General features: G+C 42.5%; 1 protein-coding gene across 1 annotated transcript in view; it reads left to right on the top strand.

Annotated features, from left to right (window-relative positions):
- Positions 1-8,090, top strand: part of LOC142741581 (tetraspanin-33-like) — a 32,504-nt gene extending 24,414 nt beyond the window's left edge. Inside the window, exons 7-8 of the mRNA XM_075850945.1 lie at positions 6,697-6,858; positions 7,929-8,090. Coding sequence (XP_075707060.1) covers positions 6,697-6,858; positions 7,929-8,090 — 324 coding nt within the window. The remainder of the gene's footprint in view (positions 1-6,696; positions 6,859-7,928) is intronic.
- Positions 8,091-17,525: the final 9,435 nt, after the last annotated feature.

Below are 17,525 nucleotides of genomic sequence, written 5' to 3'. Positions count from 1 at the left end.
AGGTTTAGTTCTTTTAATCTTTCCTCATAACTTAGATTCATTGCTCTTCTTTGTATTTTTTCCAACTCCAGGGCATCCTTTCTATGAACTGGAGCCCAGAACTGGACTGCATATTCTAGATGAGGCCTCACTAATGCTTTGTAAAGTGGTAATATTACATCCCTGTCCCGCGAGTCCATGCCTCTTTTAATACACGACAATATCTTGCTGGCCTTTGAAGCAGCTGATTGACATTGCATGCTGTTATTTCGTTTCTGATTTACAAGTACACCCAGATCCTTTTCAACAAGTGACTCCCCTAGTGTAGCTCCCCCTAGGACATATGATGCATGCAGGTTGTTCGTACCCAGGTGCATAACTTTACATTTATCTACATTAAACTTCATCTGCCAAGTGGACGCCCAAACACTCAGTTTGTTTAAATCCGCTTGCAATTCACGAACATCTTCCATAGTCTGAACTATATTACATAGCTTGGTGTCATCTGCAAAAATAGAAATAGTGCTATTAATCCCATCCTCTATATCATTAATAAATAAGTTGAATAATAGTGGTTCCAGCACTGAACCCTGGGGTACACCACTTATAACCGGTGACCATTCAGAGTAGGAATCATTGACCACAACTCTCTGGATACGGTCCTTGAGCCGATTCTCAATCCAATTACAAACTATACTTTCTAAACCTATAGTCCTTAATTTATCCATTAGACGTCTATGGGGGACAGTGTCAAATGCCTTTGCAAAGTCCAAAAACACTATATCCACAGCGGCCCCTCTGTCTAGGCTTCTACTCACCTCTACATAAAAACAAATCAGGTTGGTTTGACAGCTTCTGTCCTTAGTAAAACCGTGCTGGCTGTCACTTATAATACTATTTATTGTCACATAATTCTGTATATAGTCCCTCAATAGCCCCTCAAACATTTTCCCCACAATTGATGTTAAGCTTACTGGTCTATAATTACCCGGTGAAGACCTAGAGCCCTTTTTGAAAATAGGCACCACATTTGCCCTGCGCCAGTCCCTTGGCACTATACCAGTCACGAGAGAATCTCTAAATATTATGAAGAGGGGGACAGAAATAACTGAACTAAGCTCCTTAAGAACTCCAGGGTGTAACCCATCTGGACCCGAGGCCTTGTGTACGTTTATTTCGTTTAATTTAGCTTGCACCATATCTACATTCATCCAATTCAGTATATCAACTGATATATTAACAGCACTGGCAGCAGCTACATCAGCTGCTCTTTCTTCTGTTGTATATACAGAGAGGAAGAACCCATTTAGTAACTCTGCCTTCTCTCGATCCCCTGTGACCAACTCCCCATTACCACTATCTAGGGGTCCTACATGTTCAGACCTTGGCTTTTTTGCATTTATATTCTTGAAGAATTTTTTGGGATTTGTTTTACTATCCTTGGCCACCTGCCTTTCATTTTGTATTTTTGCTGATTTTAATATCTTTTCACAGATTTTATTAAGCTCTTTATATTTTACAAAGGCTACAGCTGTACCCTCAGATTTGTATTTTTCATATGCCCTTTTTTTGTCATGTATTGCTTTTTTACATAAGGTGTAAGCCATGTGGGGTTTAACTTTAGTCGTTTATACATGATACCTATAGGAATAAATTTTGCAGTTTGATTACCCAAAGTAAATTTGAAAATCTCCCATTTATCATTTGTACCATTATTTGACATTAGTTCTTCCCAGTCTATATCCTGAATTGCAGCCCTCATCCTGGGGAAATTGGCCTTCTTAAAATTAAGTGCTTTTGCCCTCCCAGCCTGTGTTTGTTTTTTACAGTATAGGTAAAATGTAACTATATTGTTATCACTGTTACCGAGGTTTTCACGAACATTGACATTCCCAACAAGCTCTGCATTATTAGAAATGACCAGATCCAACAGAGCTTCACCTCTAGTCGGGTCTTGCACAAACTGGCCCATAAAATTTTCCTGCAACAGGTTGAGGAAATGTCTCCCCCTTGCACCAATGACACCAATTAATATCCCGGTAATTAAAATCTCTCATTATCACTACAGTACCCGCCTGTGCAGCCTGCTCCATCTGTTTATATAGCTGAACTTCCATCTCCTCAGTTATATTGGGGGGGGTCTATAGATTAAACCAAAAGTTGTTTTTTCAGTGTTTACCTCCCTTTGTAATTCCACCCACAATGTTTCAACCACCTCACAATCTTCACCCTCTAATGTCTCATTCACACTCGTCTTCATATCGCTTCTCACATACAGACATACACCACCACCTTTCCTATTCGCCCAGTCTTTCCGAAACAGTGTAAAACCCTGTAGATTTACAGCCCAATCATGTGAAGAGTCCAGTCATGTTTCAACAACACCAACTATATCTATATTTTCTTCCAGTACCAAGGCCTCCAGCTCCCCCATTTTGCTTGCTAGACTTCTTGCATTTGTGAACATACACTTTAACTTGCCTTTAAAGGTAATGTGTCGCTAGAAAATTATTATTATTTTTTTTAGTTAAACAGTTAGTGTATAAGTGATTAAACATTGTTCTAATTTTTTTAATTTTTTCACGAGTCAGGAAATATTATAAATTAGATTCTAATTTATAACATCTCCCAGTGCTGGTCACTAGATGGAGCAATTCCCCAAATTGCAGCATTGGCATGTGGTAAAGCAACCACATTGCTTTATGCTGCAAAATTTGAGAATACACACTCGCTCTAGTGAGCTCACAGAATCCCCCCTCCTTTATTCTGGCTAGTGCCAGGAGAAAGGAGGGGATTGAACGGACAAACCTCCTACACTGTGTCGCCATTTTTTGAGCTAACACACAGTGTAGTAGGTTAACATACAGTTGTAAACACACAGTAAAACACGTACATACACAGACCTAACTTACCTGCTCCTTCCGCCGCCGCTCCCTCCGGTCCGTCCGGTCCGTCTGCTCCCTCCGCTCCAAGTGCACAAGTCCGGAAGCCGCGACCGGAAGTAGTAATCTTACTGTCCGGCCGCGGCTTCCGGTCCACAAGAAAATGGCACCGGACGTCGCTCAGCCAAAGACCTTCAATTTGGACTGTGTGGGAGCGGCGCATGCGCCGTTCCCACACAGACGGCGTACAGCATAGTGGATGGAACGGGCCCCGTTCGCATTCACTATGGAACTGTATGTGCCGTATTCCATTTCTGTATGTGTCGTTAATCGACACATACAGAGATGGAGAAAAAAAATGTCAGCCCCCATGGACAAGAAAAAGTGAAAAAATAAAAAAAAGTAAAACACAAACACACAAATAAATAATTTTTTTTTAATAAAACACTAAAAGCAAATTGATATAAAAAAAAATTTTTTCGCGACACTCGTCCTTTAAGTGTTTCACTTTCAGTATCAGAAATGTGATTATTTGACATTATTTGGGCTTTTTTATTTTCACTGCTGTTTTGTAACGAAAGGATCTCCTTATCTTGTTGCCTAGTCCTCTCCCCACCAATATAGTCTGACCCCTCTCTAACCTAACTACCCCTTTATTTTCTACATTGGCCTCCCTCCTCAGCCCTAGTTTAAATACTCCGCCACCCCAGCTAGAATTCTCTCCCCCAGCACAGCGGACCCCTTCCATTTAGGTGCAAATCATCTGCAGAATACAGTTTGTACCCCAATGAAAAGTCAGCCCAATGCTCTAGGAACCCAAAGCCTTCTCCTCTACACCAAGACTTAAGCCATGCATTTAACTCCCTGAGCTCCCGCTGTCTTTCCTGCGATGCGCATAGCACAGGCAGTATTCCTGAGAATACAACCTTGGAGGTCCTTCCCTTCGGCTTGTACCCTAGTTCTTTAAAATTATTCTTAAGGCTCCTCCACCTACCATTTATTCTGTCGTTGGTACCTGCATGGACCACGACAGCTGGATCATCTCCAGCCCCTCCCAGCAATTTGACCACCCGTCCACCACATGCCGAACCCTGGCACCAGGGAGACAACAAACCATTCGGTTGAGGCGGTCTTGGCGACAAATTATTCTATCCGTCTTCCTGATTATAGAATCCCCTACAACTATCAATTGTCTTGGCTTACCTGCATTACCATCCCGCCGACTACTAGCTGGGCTATTCTCCCGGCTGTTAGGGAGATCAGTATCCACTAGGGCTGCCATTTCTGAGATCGACACCCTCGCATCATCACCCAACTTGGCAATTTTGCTTGGAATGTCAGAAACAGGATTGGCCTTCCTTTTCTTTGACCCCTTTCTACTGCCCCTAACTACATTAACCCAGCTACTTACCTGATCCTGCTCACCCATGTCTTCACCCTCCAGTTCTAACCCACTAACTGCGTGCTCCGAGAGCAGCATGCTCCTCTCAAGATTGTCTATCTTCCTCAGTGTTGCATTCTGCTCCTCTAGATCTCTAATGTGAGCTTCCAGGTGAACAACATGCTCACATCTGCCACAGAGGTATTCACCCTGGAACTCCGGCTCCAGTCGTGCATACATATGGAAAACTGTGCACTGAAGAAAACCTCCAATCTTGTTGTCCATTATCCCAGTTACAACAAAACAGTTAACAATTGTCAAAGTAAAAGAAAAGAAGAGTACTTACTGGGGCTTTAAAGAGGCTCTGTCACCAGATTTTGCAACCCCTATCTGCTATTGCAGCAGATAGGCGCTGCAATGTAGATTACAGTAACGTTTTTATTTTTAAAAAACGAGCATTTTTGGCCAAGTTATGACCATTTTTGTAGTTATGCAAATGAGGCTTGCAAAAGTCCAAGTGGGTGTGTTTAAAAGTAAAAGTCCAAGTGGGCGTGTATTATGTGCGCACATCGGGGCGTTTTTAATACTTTTACTAGCTGGGCGCTCTGAAGAGAAGTAACATCCTCTTCTCTTCAGAACGCCCAGCTTCTGACAGTGCAGATCTGTGACGTCACTCACAGGTCCTGCATCGTGACGGCCACATCGGCACCAGAGGCTACAGTTGATTCTGCAGCAGCATCAGCGTTTGCAGGTAAGTCGATCTCAGAAACCCCCTGCATGAATTTGCATCTCCATGGAACCAAGGTGGCACTGGCAGCGAGAACCGAGGATCCGAACTGGGTCTACCAGGAGGTTTAGCAGGAGGGTCAATCGAAGGAGCTTGAATAGGAGCGGTGAAGGAAGTAGCTAGCGCCCCTAGCTGCTGTGCCATGGAATCTACTGCCACAAAGAGTTGATCCTGTCGTGCCTACAGATCCTGCAGGTCCGCCTGCATGGCTTGGGAGGATAGAAAGAATTGTATTCGGCACACAATTGGAATATTTAGCGTAGATTTATTTGAATTTTTTCTTTTTTCAATATATGCCAGTGGCTACACGTGCAACATTTCGGTCGTGAGACCTTCGTCGGGCACTGAGCCGTACTGGGGACTGGTTTAGCGATTATGCTGGCGCTACTATGATAGAATAGGCGGCTCACCTGAGCGCCATAGAGAGCGGTGAGCCGCCTATTTTATCATAGTAGCGCCAGCATAATTGCTAAACCAGTCCCCAGTACGGCTCAGTGCCCGACGAAGGTCTCCTGACCGAAACGTTGCACATGTAGACACTGGCATATATTGAAAAAAGAAAAAATGTAAATAAATCTACGCTAAATATTCCAATTGTGTGCCGAATACAATTCTTTCTATCTACAACTGGGTTGGGACCCTATTTCGAGCTCCTGAGAAAACTAGTGCTGTCTGAACAAAACCACACGTGGTCCATGGCCTGAGCGTACTGTCACGGCGCGGGGTGTGGACCCACTGGGCCGTACTGAGAAGCAGCTGGCCAACAAGGTACAAAACAATGTCTATAGTTCGGAACGGATACCTGAGGCAATGTAGACAGTAGCGGAGGCACGACTTGATTTTTACAGCAGGTGGCACCGTGGGTGCAGCAGAAGACACGACTTGACTTTCTCAGTAGATACGATAGCACGGGATACAGGGTACAGGCAGCAGGAACGGGTAACACTGGGAACTGGAAAACACTGGGAGACCATTTGCAAGACAAACTTAGGTATACAACAATGCTCAGGCGAGGAACAAGTGGGCAGAGCCCCTTTTTATAGTCCAGCTTCCATTTGGGCTAATTATTGATGGGTGACAGCTGGACGCATACTGGCCCTTTAAGGGCGGGATACAGTCCGAGAACCCAGAAGTGAGTGCCGGGGTCTCCCTGGAGGGAGCTGATGCCGTGAAGACAGATGTCCATGTCCGGGGCCGTCAGAGGGTAAGTCTGAACGACGACCCCCGGCCATAGACGTTACATAGGGTCAAAAGCAGACAACCCTTTAGTTAATTGTAGATTATCAGATGGCCACATTTTTTGCCTCATAGCGTAACACTGAAGTCATCCACTTGTTTTCTATAAGGTGGTTTCTAATGAAAACATTTTTTTTTAACCTTAGACAACGCATTAAGGCGTTAGTCAAAAGTTAAGCTAGGTGTATAGTTATCAGGTAGATAATACAGCAGTCCTGCCTTCAGAGGAAGGGGGCTGACTCTCATGCAGTACAAGTGACACAATTTGCAGTGGCGACCCTATTTGCTAACCATGATACAGATTATGGATATAGAACAGTGGGTGTAGAATTATCTTGCTTGTGTGTGTCCAAGTTCAAATATGGGCAAATGCTAATATTAAATGCCCGCTGTTGACAATTGTTTTTTTTTTCATTCCTTTTTTTCTGTAGTTTGTTATTAATACAATGTGTGGATATGAGACACAAAACCTCATGAGTTGGCATGTAGAGGATCGTATCTTTGTCGAGGGTTGCTTGGAGAAGATTGTCAGCTGGGGACGAGGAAACCTTTTGTTCCTGGCATATATTGCATTGGGACTAATCTTTCTAGAGGTACATAGATATCCCAAACGATAAGATTTGCAAAAATTGTTATATGTATGTCAGGATACATTTGAGGGTCAGTTGTCAGGGGAAAAATAAGCTACCCGAGTTAGATTTACCCTGTCTGATCTCACTGTTTACCCATGTAATGTAGGCACTTACCTCTTCCAACCTCCTTTCTTTATGAGAGCATTGACAGGGCATTGAGCCCTTTCCATCTGCCGTATTAGGCAGATGGTCCCCAGATCAGTATCTCACTTTATTAGCCACAGCAGAGAGCTACTACTTTGGGGCCACTTTATTTGTGCATTACACAAGTGCCCATTGTGTTCAATGGCCGCTGTATAATACTTTATATCATCTATGGCATTGCTAAAGGAGGAATGAGCATTTTCTAAGTGGTTCCCCACTTAGATAACAGCTGATGCTCGAATCTGATGTGAGACCCCATGATCAGCTAGTCTCCGGGGGCCTGTTTAATGGAATGGGGTTTTAAAGTGGACAACTCGTTCAATTTAAACTAATATGCATATGTTCTGGGTTACTCATAATAACTCGGCAATTCACATTTGACAGGGAAACGGAGCTTAGTAAATTTTAGTAGAGTAATGCAGAATCATGCACTGTTTGTATATAAGATCATATCGCATATCGCATATCTGATATTCAGAATAAATAAGCAATTCTGTTTCAACTAGCATAAAAAGATAATCAGGGTGAAACGCTAGGAATTAGGTATAATACTGATAGTCAAAGACTAAGGCCTCATGGGCATGGCACTGCACAGTGGTACACGGAGTTCATTTGGCTACATAGTACAGAGCCGTAGGCACTCTGTGTGCTACCGTATCGTGTTCCGAGTAGAATATAGCTCTATAATATGGCATCTGATGAAATCAGAGGCATAGGGAGAAACAATAGCTCTCTAAAGAAGTCTATGGTCAACGTAGTACGGCCACGTACAACTCAGAGGTTGTGTGGAGCTGTAATGTGTAATAGTGTGTATAAAGCCTAATACAAACTTGTGGAATTATGTGTTTTTTAGTTTTTGTATTATGTGTGTTTTACTTATTTTTTAGATTGTTGTGATTGGTTTGGCTGTAGTCCTGATATATCAAATAAATTTCATTATGGAGAGGAGGAAGAGCACTGCTGTGGTGAAAACAAGGCCAGAAGCTGAAGAAGACATTGTTCCACATATGGAGCCAATGCATATTGATGAGTGTCAATATATTCAGTAGTACTGAACCCCTGCAATTTGCACTTTATAAAACAAAGCCATGTGAGAACATGTCCCCTTCATTACAATGGCTCATAACCAACCATATTGTATGAGTTAGGCTCACATCTACGTTGAAGGCTCAGTAAGGTCCTCTGTCGCAGATTCCATCGTTTTTGCTAAACAAAATAACGCAGCATGTCACACTATTTTGTCTGGCAAAATAGTGGACACTGACGAAAACCTGACGAAGCCCATATAGTCCATGGCATCTGGATTCTTTGGATTGAGAGAGGAGAGTAGCTGTCGTGAGGTGTTGAAGGTTATCATGATGACCTCTCTCTTCTCTCCACTAAATTAGTACCATAAACCGCTCTGGTGAGAACAGCCATTGGGTAATATGTACTGTATATATTAGAGAATTGCTGTAAATGGAGAGACTTAAAATATAATATATGTGGAGGTTCACAAACAGTAAACTTGTGCATTGAGACAAAAATTTTGCTTAAACACATCATATATGAATGATACAATTGTATCTAGTCTAACAATTCTCTCTGAGCGAAACAGCCTGGACTCCAGACTGATACATTGTAGCAAACTACCAGAGAGATTTGTGCTGCTGATGTATTTAGCTCACGATGTATTTCGCTCACAGAGCATTGCCTAGAATGACTGCAATTGTATCCACTGATCAGTTGAGAGCAGCACTAACTATATACGGGTTTGCAGCCTCTGAATGTAAACAAAGTTGTTCTTATTCACTGACAGCAAAATAATATCTTAAAAATGGAGAGGAATCAAAAAACGGAGATTCATGAAAACTGTCTAACCGAAAAAATCTTTATTGCCTGTAGTAACCTTTCAGTTGCATATTCTTAGTAGAAAGACACACCATGTGACCCACACTGAACACGGGACCCACCGTACGTTTTTTGTTAGCATTTTTCTTTTGAATAACTTGAGAGTTCCTCAGGTTCGATTGAACGTGAGCCCAAACTGTGCACAGTTTATTTGATTCAACTTCCACCTCAGGGTTATCAATAGAAGAGGTGGAAAATAAACCAAAACAAGGATGAAAACCATAATTACATAAAAACGGCGAGGTTTCAAGAGAAACATGACGACGATTATTTATAGCAAATTCTGCTAGTGGAAGATACGAAACCCATTCAGTCTGGTTATCCACAACATAAAGCGCTCTTTTTGACCATTAGTCTCAGGGTGAACCGCAGAAGAGAAATATAATTGTACACCAAGTTTCTTACAGAAATCTCTCCAGAAGTTAGCCACAAATTGTACCTCTCTATCTGGGACAATTTTTTCCGGAATACCATGCAGACGGACTACCTGATCAATAAATAATTGAGAGTTTTGGAATCAGGGAGTTGCGGAAATGGAATGAAATGACACATTTTACTGAAATGGTCCACCACAACCCAAATTACAGTTTTCTCTTCAGAGGGAGGCAAATCAGTAATAAAATCCATAGACAGATGAGACCAAGGTTTCTGTGGAACAGACAATGGAAGTAGTTCCCCCATAGGATAAACTCGAGGAGTCTTAGCGTGAGCGCAGACATCACATGCAGAGACATAGGAACTCACATCACGAGACAAAGACGGCCACCAATAGAGCATGAGACAAATTTTTTACTACCAGTTATCCCTGGATGACCGCACAAAACAGAATCATGTACAATCTCAGTTGTAAGATCAGATGATATTGCAGAAACCACTATCCCCTTAGATAAAATAGGTTCAGAATGTCGGGGACCTGTGAGGAACAGAAACTTCGAGATAATGCTTCGGCCCTGACATTTTTAGACCCGGGTCTGTAGGTTACTATAATGTCAAACTTGGTAAAGAACAAGGCCCACCTAGCCTGTCTGGGATTGAGTCTTTTGGCTGATTCTAAAAAAGTCAGGTTTTTATGGTCAGCCAGTACAGTAATTTGATGTCTAGCTCCCTCTAGAAAGTGGTGCCACTCTTCAAACTCCCACTTAATAGCAAGAAGCTCACGATTACCTATATCGTAATTCTTTTCAGTGCAGAAAATTAGCAAGAAAAAAAAACCACAGGGACGCAAATCAGCCCCCACACCTATTTCTGAGGCATCAACCTCAACAATAAAGGGTCTAGAAAGGTCAGGTTGAACAAGAACAGGCGCTTTCATAAAACACTGTCTTAAGGTTTCAAAGCCCTAGGTTTCCAATTAACAAGATCAGAACCCTCTTTAGTAAGATCCGTCAAAGGTTTGGCAATGGAGGAAAAATTATGAATACATTTTCGGTAATAATTAGCAAAACCCAAGAACCTCTGTAGAGTCTTTAATGAAGTGGGTTGAACCCAAACAAGGATTGCCTGAACCTTAGCGGAGTCCATACAAAAATCATGAGGAGAAAGAACATATCCCAAGAAGTTAACTTCCTGAACTCCGAAAATAAATTTTTCAAATTTTGCGGAAAGACAATTTTCCCTCAGTACGTCAAGGACGGAACTTAAATGTTGAACATGAGAGGACCAAACGGAAGAAAACACAAGAATATCGTCCAGATACACAACAACAAAGCGTTAAAAATAAAATTTCTGAAAATATCATTAACCAGGTTTTGAAAAACCTGCTGAAGAGTCCCTTGCGTTTTTGAAAAAATCTCAGTTTCTGAGAAGACATAATGGAGCCCAACTCATGGACTCTTGTGCATCAGATGAAGGGCTCTCAGCGCAGGGAAGGGGAGCGGCCATCACTAATCTTTCATTTCTGCGCTCACGTAGTCGTCGGTCCATAGGCACACCAAGGGTCATGGTATCCTCTACAGTTAAGGGCGTAGGGTACTTTATTAAGAGATCTTTCAAAGTTTCAGAAAGGCCTCGGCGGAATTGGCATCATAGTGCAGCATCATTCCACTGTGAAGAGATACACCATCGTCTAACAATATTCTTCGACAGGACGCAGTCCTTGCTGGAGAGATAACAGATTGGCCTCAGCCACTGCCGTGATATATTTGGTTCTCCGTAAATTAAACTTAGGGCCACAAAGAAGGTTTCCACAGAAAAAAGTTCAGGGACAACAGGTCTCAATGAAAAGGCCCAGGTTTGAGGATCACCCTGCATAATTAAAATGATGATACCCAATCGCTGTTGTTCAGTAATCGAGGAGATAGGTCTTAGTCGAAAATATAATTTACAACTCTCCCGAAAATTAACAAACGACTTACGATCACCAGAGAAACGATCAGGTAAGTTCACCCTGGGTTCTATAGGAGTTGCGACTGGAACGACTGCTTGGGCCTGCATAGTTTCATGATGTTGGACCCTCTCGGCCAGACCTTGTAGGAGCTGAGTCAGATTGTCCATCTGTTCCAATAGGGATTGCATAGGTTCCATTGTGAAAGGATATAATATAAATTGGCTTGTGAATATGTTATGGAATTGAAAGTTGAGCAATTCCCCAAAGGCTGCTGGAGACTGACAAGAGAAAGTGTGCAAATAAATCCACAACCTCAAATCCGTCACAACTCTGATCGACAGAGTCTAAGGCTACGCTAAAGTCTTCACCAGAGCCGACTTGCAAGGCAGGTGTAATGACGGGGTAGGGAGACAGACAGGTGAGCCCTAATCTACCCGCCACTCAGTCCCTGTCTACTTGCAACGACCCGTCCTAGGCGACGGGGTACAACTGGGCGACGGTCCCTACGCTCAGTAAGTGCAAGACAGACAAACAGACAAGGGTACAAAGAAGCTAGGGAAACGGGGCAGCTGCCCACGGAGACACCGTGAGCAACAAGAGTAGTGAACGAGCCGAGGGGAATGAATGAGACCCAATCATGTTGACAGTCAGAGATAAAACACCTTAAATATTGTTCTAGTGAGCAACAAGAGTAGTGAACGAGCCGAGTCAAACCTGGAGTGAACGAGGTACAAAACGCTGAGCAGGAGAGTGGTCAGAAAGCCAAGGTCTATAAAGCAGAGGATGAGTAGTACAAGCAGCAGCAGCAAGGCCAGGAAACAAGCAGACCAGAGTCACAAGCAAAGGAGGAACAGGAAAGGCAGGTATAAATAGATAGAGGGCGGGAGCTAGCTCCGTCTGGCCAGGCTGTTATAGGCTCTCCCACTCCTAAGCCTGCCATCCTGAGTGGTGGAAGATGGAGTCAGTCTCACAGACAGGAGTCAGGTGCAGACTGATTGCCCACGGGCGTCGACACAGAAGCTATGTCTGGCAAATCCTTTACAGCAGGATGGTTTTTGCTGCATAGAACCCAGGTTGTCTTAGCAGAGTTCAATGTTGGATAAGAGGTGCAATACAGGCAAACCTGAACAGGAAGTAGACAGCCAGAGGGTAAACAGAACATCCATAACAGTAAGCAAGTGGACATCAGGTAAAACAGAGGTCAGAACCAATCAGGACTAGATAATCAAAGGGTAAACAAAGGGTTATCCAAATACACGCCGAGGTCAATTTCCAAGAAGTCCAGAAGTCAGAGGTAAAGAGTGTAGGTAATCACAGGGGTAGCTTAATCACAACACATGCAGACAGGAAATTCACAATCAAAGAATAGGTGGAGGAAGCCAGGTATAAATACTAACCCTACACCTGATAGGCAAAAGGACAGAAAAAGAGATAGGCTCAAAGTAAAACCAGAACTGCCCAGCTGCTTGAACAGTAGTCATGGTGATCTTAAGGGAACAGGCATTTTCCTAACACAGGGGTCGTGTCCTTTCTGCTGCAGCTCCTCCCTCACACTGTCAAAGCTTGTATAGGCAAATCGTTCTATTTCACTGCCCCTGCCTCCTTTGTAGGCAAAGCTTTACAAGCCCCCAATACATGTCTTCTTAGAGGGAGAGCCCAGTCCTATATAACTGAAGAAGAGGGAGAGCTTGCAGCTTACACACAGTGAGGGGATAAGCAGGAGAGGGGAGAGCTCGACGCTTTATGTAAGCAGTGCTGTTTGCAGGTTCTCTCTTCATGTAACCAAACTGCTGGCTCTTCTGTGTGTTTCTTACTGTGTGAGTCTCCAGCCACACTACAAGTTGTGTTTCTGAATAAAAGCTTCTTCTCTACTTCTTTACTAACAAGCAGTCGGCTGGTGCAGTTGGAGAGTGAAACTGAGCATGTGCGTCCTCCCTCATTCAGCTCAGTAGGAGGACGTGCACATTACTATACAGATTGAACACCAGGGGGCGCCATTATAATATTTTCCAACTGGAGCATTTTTGTAACATAAGGTAAATTACAAAACTAATTTTAATTATTTAATGCTGAATTATATTGCAATAACATTTTATACTGGGACAAACCCTTTAAGTGTCATGCGTTTTCTGTCAATATATGCATTGTATCTCCTGACAAAGCATATGTGAAACAGGTGTTGGGGCATGGATAGTTGCTTACATCATAGTTAAATTGTTATATTTATGTTTGCTATTGTCAACATTTATTTTCTGATGTTGGTTGTTTACATATTCTTTCTGCCATTTCTTAATTCTTTTAGCAAAGGATTTAAAATATATTGAGGTTATTTCATTATGAAATTTTAATGAATATTTTTCATGTTTTTATTGACGCAACATTGATGTCAATATGAATGATTAAATTTGAATATTTTTCCATTTTACTCTTTGGTGTTATTGTTTTGTATCAATTTAACCCCTTCCCGCTTTGGCCACATTTGACCTTCCTGACAGCCCATTTTTCAAATCTGACATGTTTCACTTTATATGGTAATAACTTCAACATGCTTTTACCTATCCAAGCAATTCTGAGAATGTTTTCTCGTGACACATTGGACTTTATGTTACTGACAAAATTTGCTCTATACCTTCAGTATTTAATTGTGAAAAACACCAAAATTTTGCGAAAAATTGCAAAAATTCGAATTTTTTAAAATCTAAATGTATCTGCTTGTAAAACAGGCAGTTATACCACACACAATTGTTGCTAATTAACATCCCCCATATGTTTACTTTATATCGGCATTGTTTTTTTTTAACATCCTTTTATTTTTTTAGCATGTTACAAAGCTTAGAACTTTAGCAGCAATTCCTCACATTTTCAATAAAATGTCAAAAGGCTATTTTTACAGAGGCCAGTTCAGGTGTGAAGTGGTTTTTAGGGCCTTATATTTTAGAAACCCCCAATAAGTCACCCAATTTTAAAAACTTCACCCTCAAGGTATTCAAAATAGCATTTTGAAAGTTTCTTAACCCTTTTAAATGTTTCACAGGAATTAAAGCAAAGTAGAGGTGAAATTTACACATTTCATTTTTTGTTGTTGCAGAAATTCATTTTTAATAAAAAAAAATTGTAACACAGAAAGTTTTACCAGGGAAACGCAACTCAATATTTATTGCCCATATTGTTCCGTTTTTAGAAATATCCCACATGTAGCCCTAGTGTGCTACTGGACTGAAACACCGGCCTCAGAAGCAAAGGAGCACCTAGTGGATTTTGGGCCTCCTTTTTATTAGAATATATTTTAGGCACCATGTCAGGTTTGAAGGGCCCTTGCGGTGCCAAAACAGTGGAAATCCCCCAAAAGTGACCCTATTTGGGAAATTACAGCCCTCAAGAAAATTATCTAGGGGTATAGTGAGCATTTTGACCCCACAGGTTTATTGTAGAAATTATTGGAAGTAGCCCGTAAAAATGAAAATCTAAATTTTTTCAAACAAAATGTAGGTTTAGCTAATTTTTTTCTCATCTCCACAAGGACTAAAGGAGAAAAAGCACCCCCGAGTAAAACAATACCCCACATGTGGTCCTAAATGGCTGTTTGGACACACAGCAGGGCTTAGAAGGGAAAGCGCACCGTTTGGCTTTTGGAGCTCAAATTTAGCAGGAATGGTATGCGGAGGCAATGTCACATTTGCAAAGCCCCTGAAGGACCAAAACAGAGAATACGCCCAAAAATTGACTATATATAGGAAACTACACCCCTTGAGGAATTCATCTAGGGGTGTAGTGAGCATTTTGACCCCACAGGTGTTTCATAGAATTTATTAGAATTGGGCAGTGAAAATAAAAACAATCCCTTTCCTTCAATAAGACGTAGATTTAGCTAAAATTTTTTAATTTTCTCAACAAATAAAGGAAAAAAAGAACCTTAACATTTGTAAATCAAGTTCTCCTGAGTATGGCAATACCCCATATGGTCATAAACTTCTGTTTGGGCTCACAGTAGGGCTCAGAAGGGAAGGAGCGCCATTAGGCTTTTGGAGTGCAGATTTTGCTGGATTGGTTTCTGGTCGCTATGTCGCATTTGCAAAGCCCCTGTGGGACCAAAACAGTGGAAACACGCCACAAGTGACCCCATTTTGGAAACTACACCCCTTAAAGTATTCACTTAGGTGTGTAGTGAGCTTGTTAACACTGCAGGTGCAGAAATTAGTGTGCACTCGATGTTGCAGAGTGAAAATGGGATTTTTTCCATAGATATGCCAATATGTGGTGCCCAGCTTGTGCAACCATAAAAAGACAGCTCTCTAAATATTATGCTGTATTTCCTGGTTTTAGAAACACCTTACATGTGGCCCTAATCTTTTGCCTGGACATTCGACCAGGCTCAGGAGGGAAAGTGTACCATGCCAAGTTGAGGCATAATTTGGCGACTTACACAGTATTGGTGTCATGCCCATGGCCGGCGGCCGGCAGGCTCACTCACCTCCTGACGCCCACAGCCATGGAACTGTGAGCGCTGGTCCCCATCTCCTCCTCAGGAGACACCAGCGCTCACTTCCGCTTCTCCCGGGCGGGTCCCGTAGGTGCGCACTTCCCCTTTAAGAGTGGGCACGAGCGTGCGCACCTGAAATTAAGTACAGAATTAGCCCATAAGCCTGGACTATAAGAGGGGTCCAGCCCCTTCCTCCCTTGCCTGAGCCTTGTTGTCGTTACCCTAGTCTGTCTAAGCAAATGTCTCCTAAGTGTTTTCCAGTTCCCAGTGTTTCTCATTCCTGCTACCTGTAACCTGTATCCAGAGCTATCCTGGTCAAGTACCGTGTTGAGCTGAAGTCGTGCTGTGCTGTATACCACGCTTGTCCTGCTACACCACGCCTGGTGCCTGCCTGCTGCCTAGTCCCAGCCGAGCCTCTCTTGCTACTGTCTGAGCTACCACAGGTACACTATACGAACTATAGACTGTGACCTGTGTCCTGTTGGCCAGCTGCCATAACATCAAGGTCGGTACAGTCCAGTGGGTCCACGCACCCAACGTGACAATTGGTTCACAATTGCAGGGCTCAGATGTGAAATAAAAGAAAACCCCTGAGAAGTGACCCCATTTTGGAAACGACACCCCTCAAGACATGTATTAAGGGGTGTATCGAGCATTTTCACCCCACAGGTCTTTTCCATAAATGATTGTGCTGTGGATGGTGCAAAGTAAAAATTTTAATTTTTCTCTAGATATGCCATTTCAGTGGGAAATATGTTGTGCCAAGCTTGTGCCACTGGAGACACACACCCCAAAAAGGGTTCTGCCGGGTATGGCGATGCCATATGTGTGGAAGTAAACAGATGTTTGGGCATACTGTAGGGCTCAGAAGGGAGGGAGCACCGTTTGGCTTTTGGAGCGTGGATTTTGCTTGGTAGTAGTTTTGTTTGGAGTTTTACTGGTATTTCAGTTTATAATGTGGGGGTACATGTAAGCTGGGCAGAGTACATCAGAGGCATAGTCAGGTGGTATAATAATGGGCTAAAAAAAACAATAAAATATTCCATAGATGTGTGTTATGCTGTGAAGCAATCCTTTCTGCACAGGCCAGTGTCATATATATCCTACAAAAGAGGTCAATTAACACAACATATTTTTTGAAAAAATACAAAATATACTTTATTATTACATATATTTAAACAAACAGTTAAAACGGAATCATACAATGCAATACCAAGGTGTCTGTCAGGGCAAGAAGCATATGGATAACAAGTGTGATTTATGACCACATATACTATGTGTCAAAGAATACATGCAAAAATATGTACTGGGCAAAGTCCTCATGCAAGTATTCAAAAAGAGCGAAATGATGACGTTTGTCTGAGAATTATCAAGGAACTCCCTAATGAATATGCTGTTTACATCAATAAAGTAAGGATGTGGACAATGTAAACATACCCATATTACGGCTTCTGCACCGTGGAGACACCAAACCCGACGTGCGTTTCGGCGGGATGCCTTCGTCCGGGGGTGGTGCCTCTCCAGCAGAAGTCTCCATTTATATAACGTCCGTCCAATGATGTGAGAAGTACAAAGATTTATTAAAACAAAAAGGAAAAGCCTCTATATGGCGTCATGCGACGGGTGTGGAGACATCCATTGGAGTACTTCCGGTGTCACGTCTACGAGAGGGAGAGGTCAGAGAGAGCAACAGTATGTCACTCAATCTCCGCCCGTCCCGATGAAGACACGTGATGGCAACCCCACTAGAACACTCCCCCAGGTACGTAAGCGTTCGTCTAATCCCTC

This window comes from Rhinoderma darwinii, chromosome 1 (assembly GCF_050947455.1).
Source record: "Rhinoderma darwinii isolate aRhiDar2 chromosome 1, aRhiDar2.hap1, whole genome shotgun sequence".
NCBI lineage: Eukaryota > Metazoa > Chordata > Amphibia > Anura > Rhinodermatidae > Rhinoderma > Rhinoderma darwinii.
The sequence above is the reverse complement of the archived record's forward strand: the minus strand, read 5'-3'. Positions and strand labels throughout refer to the sequence as shown.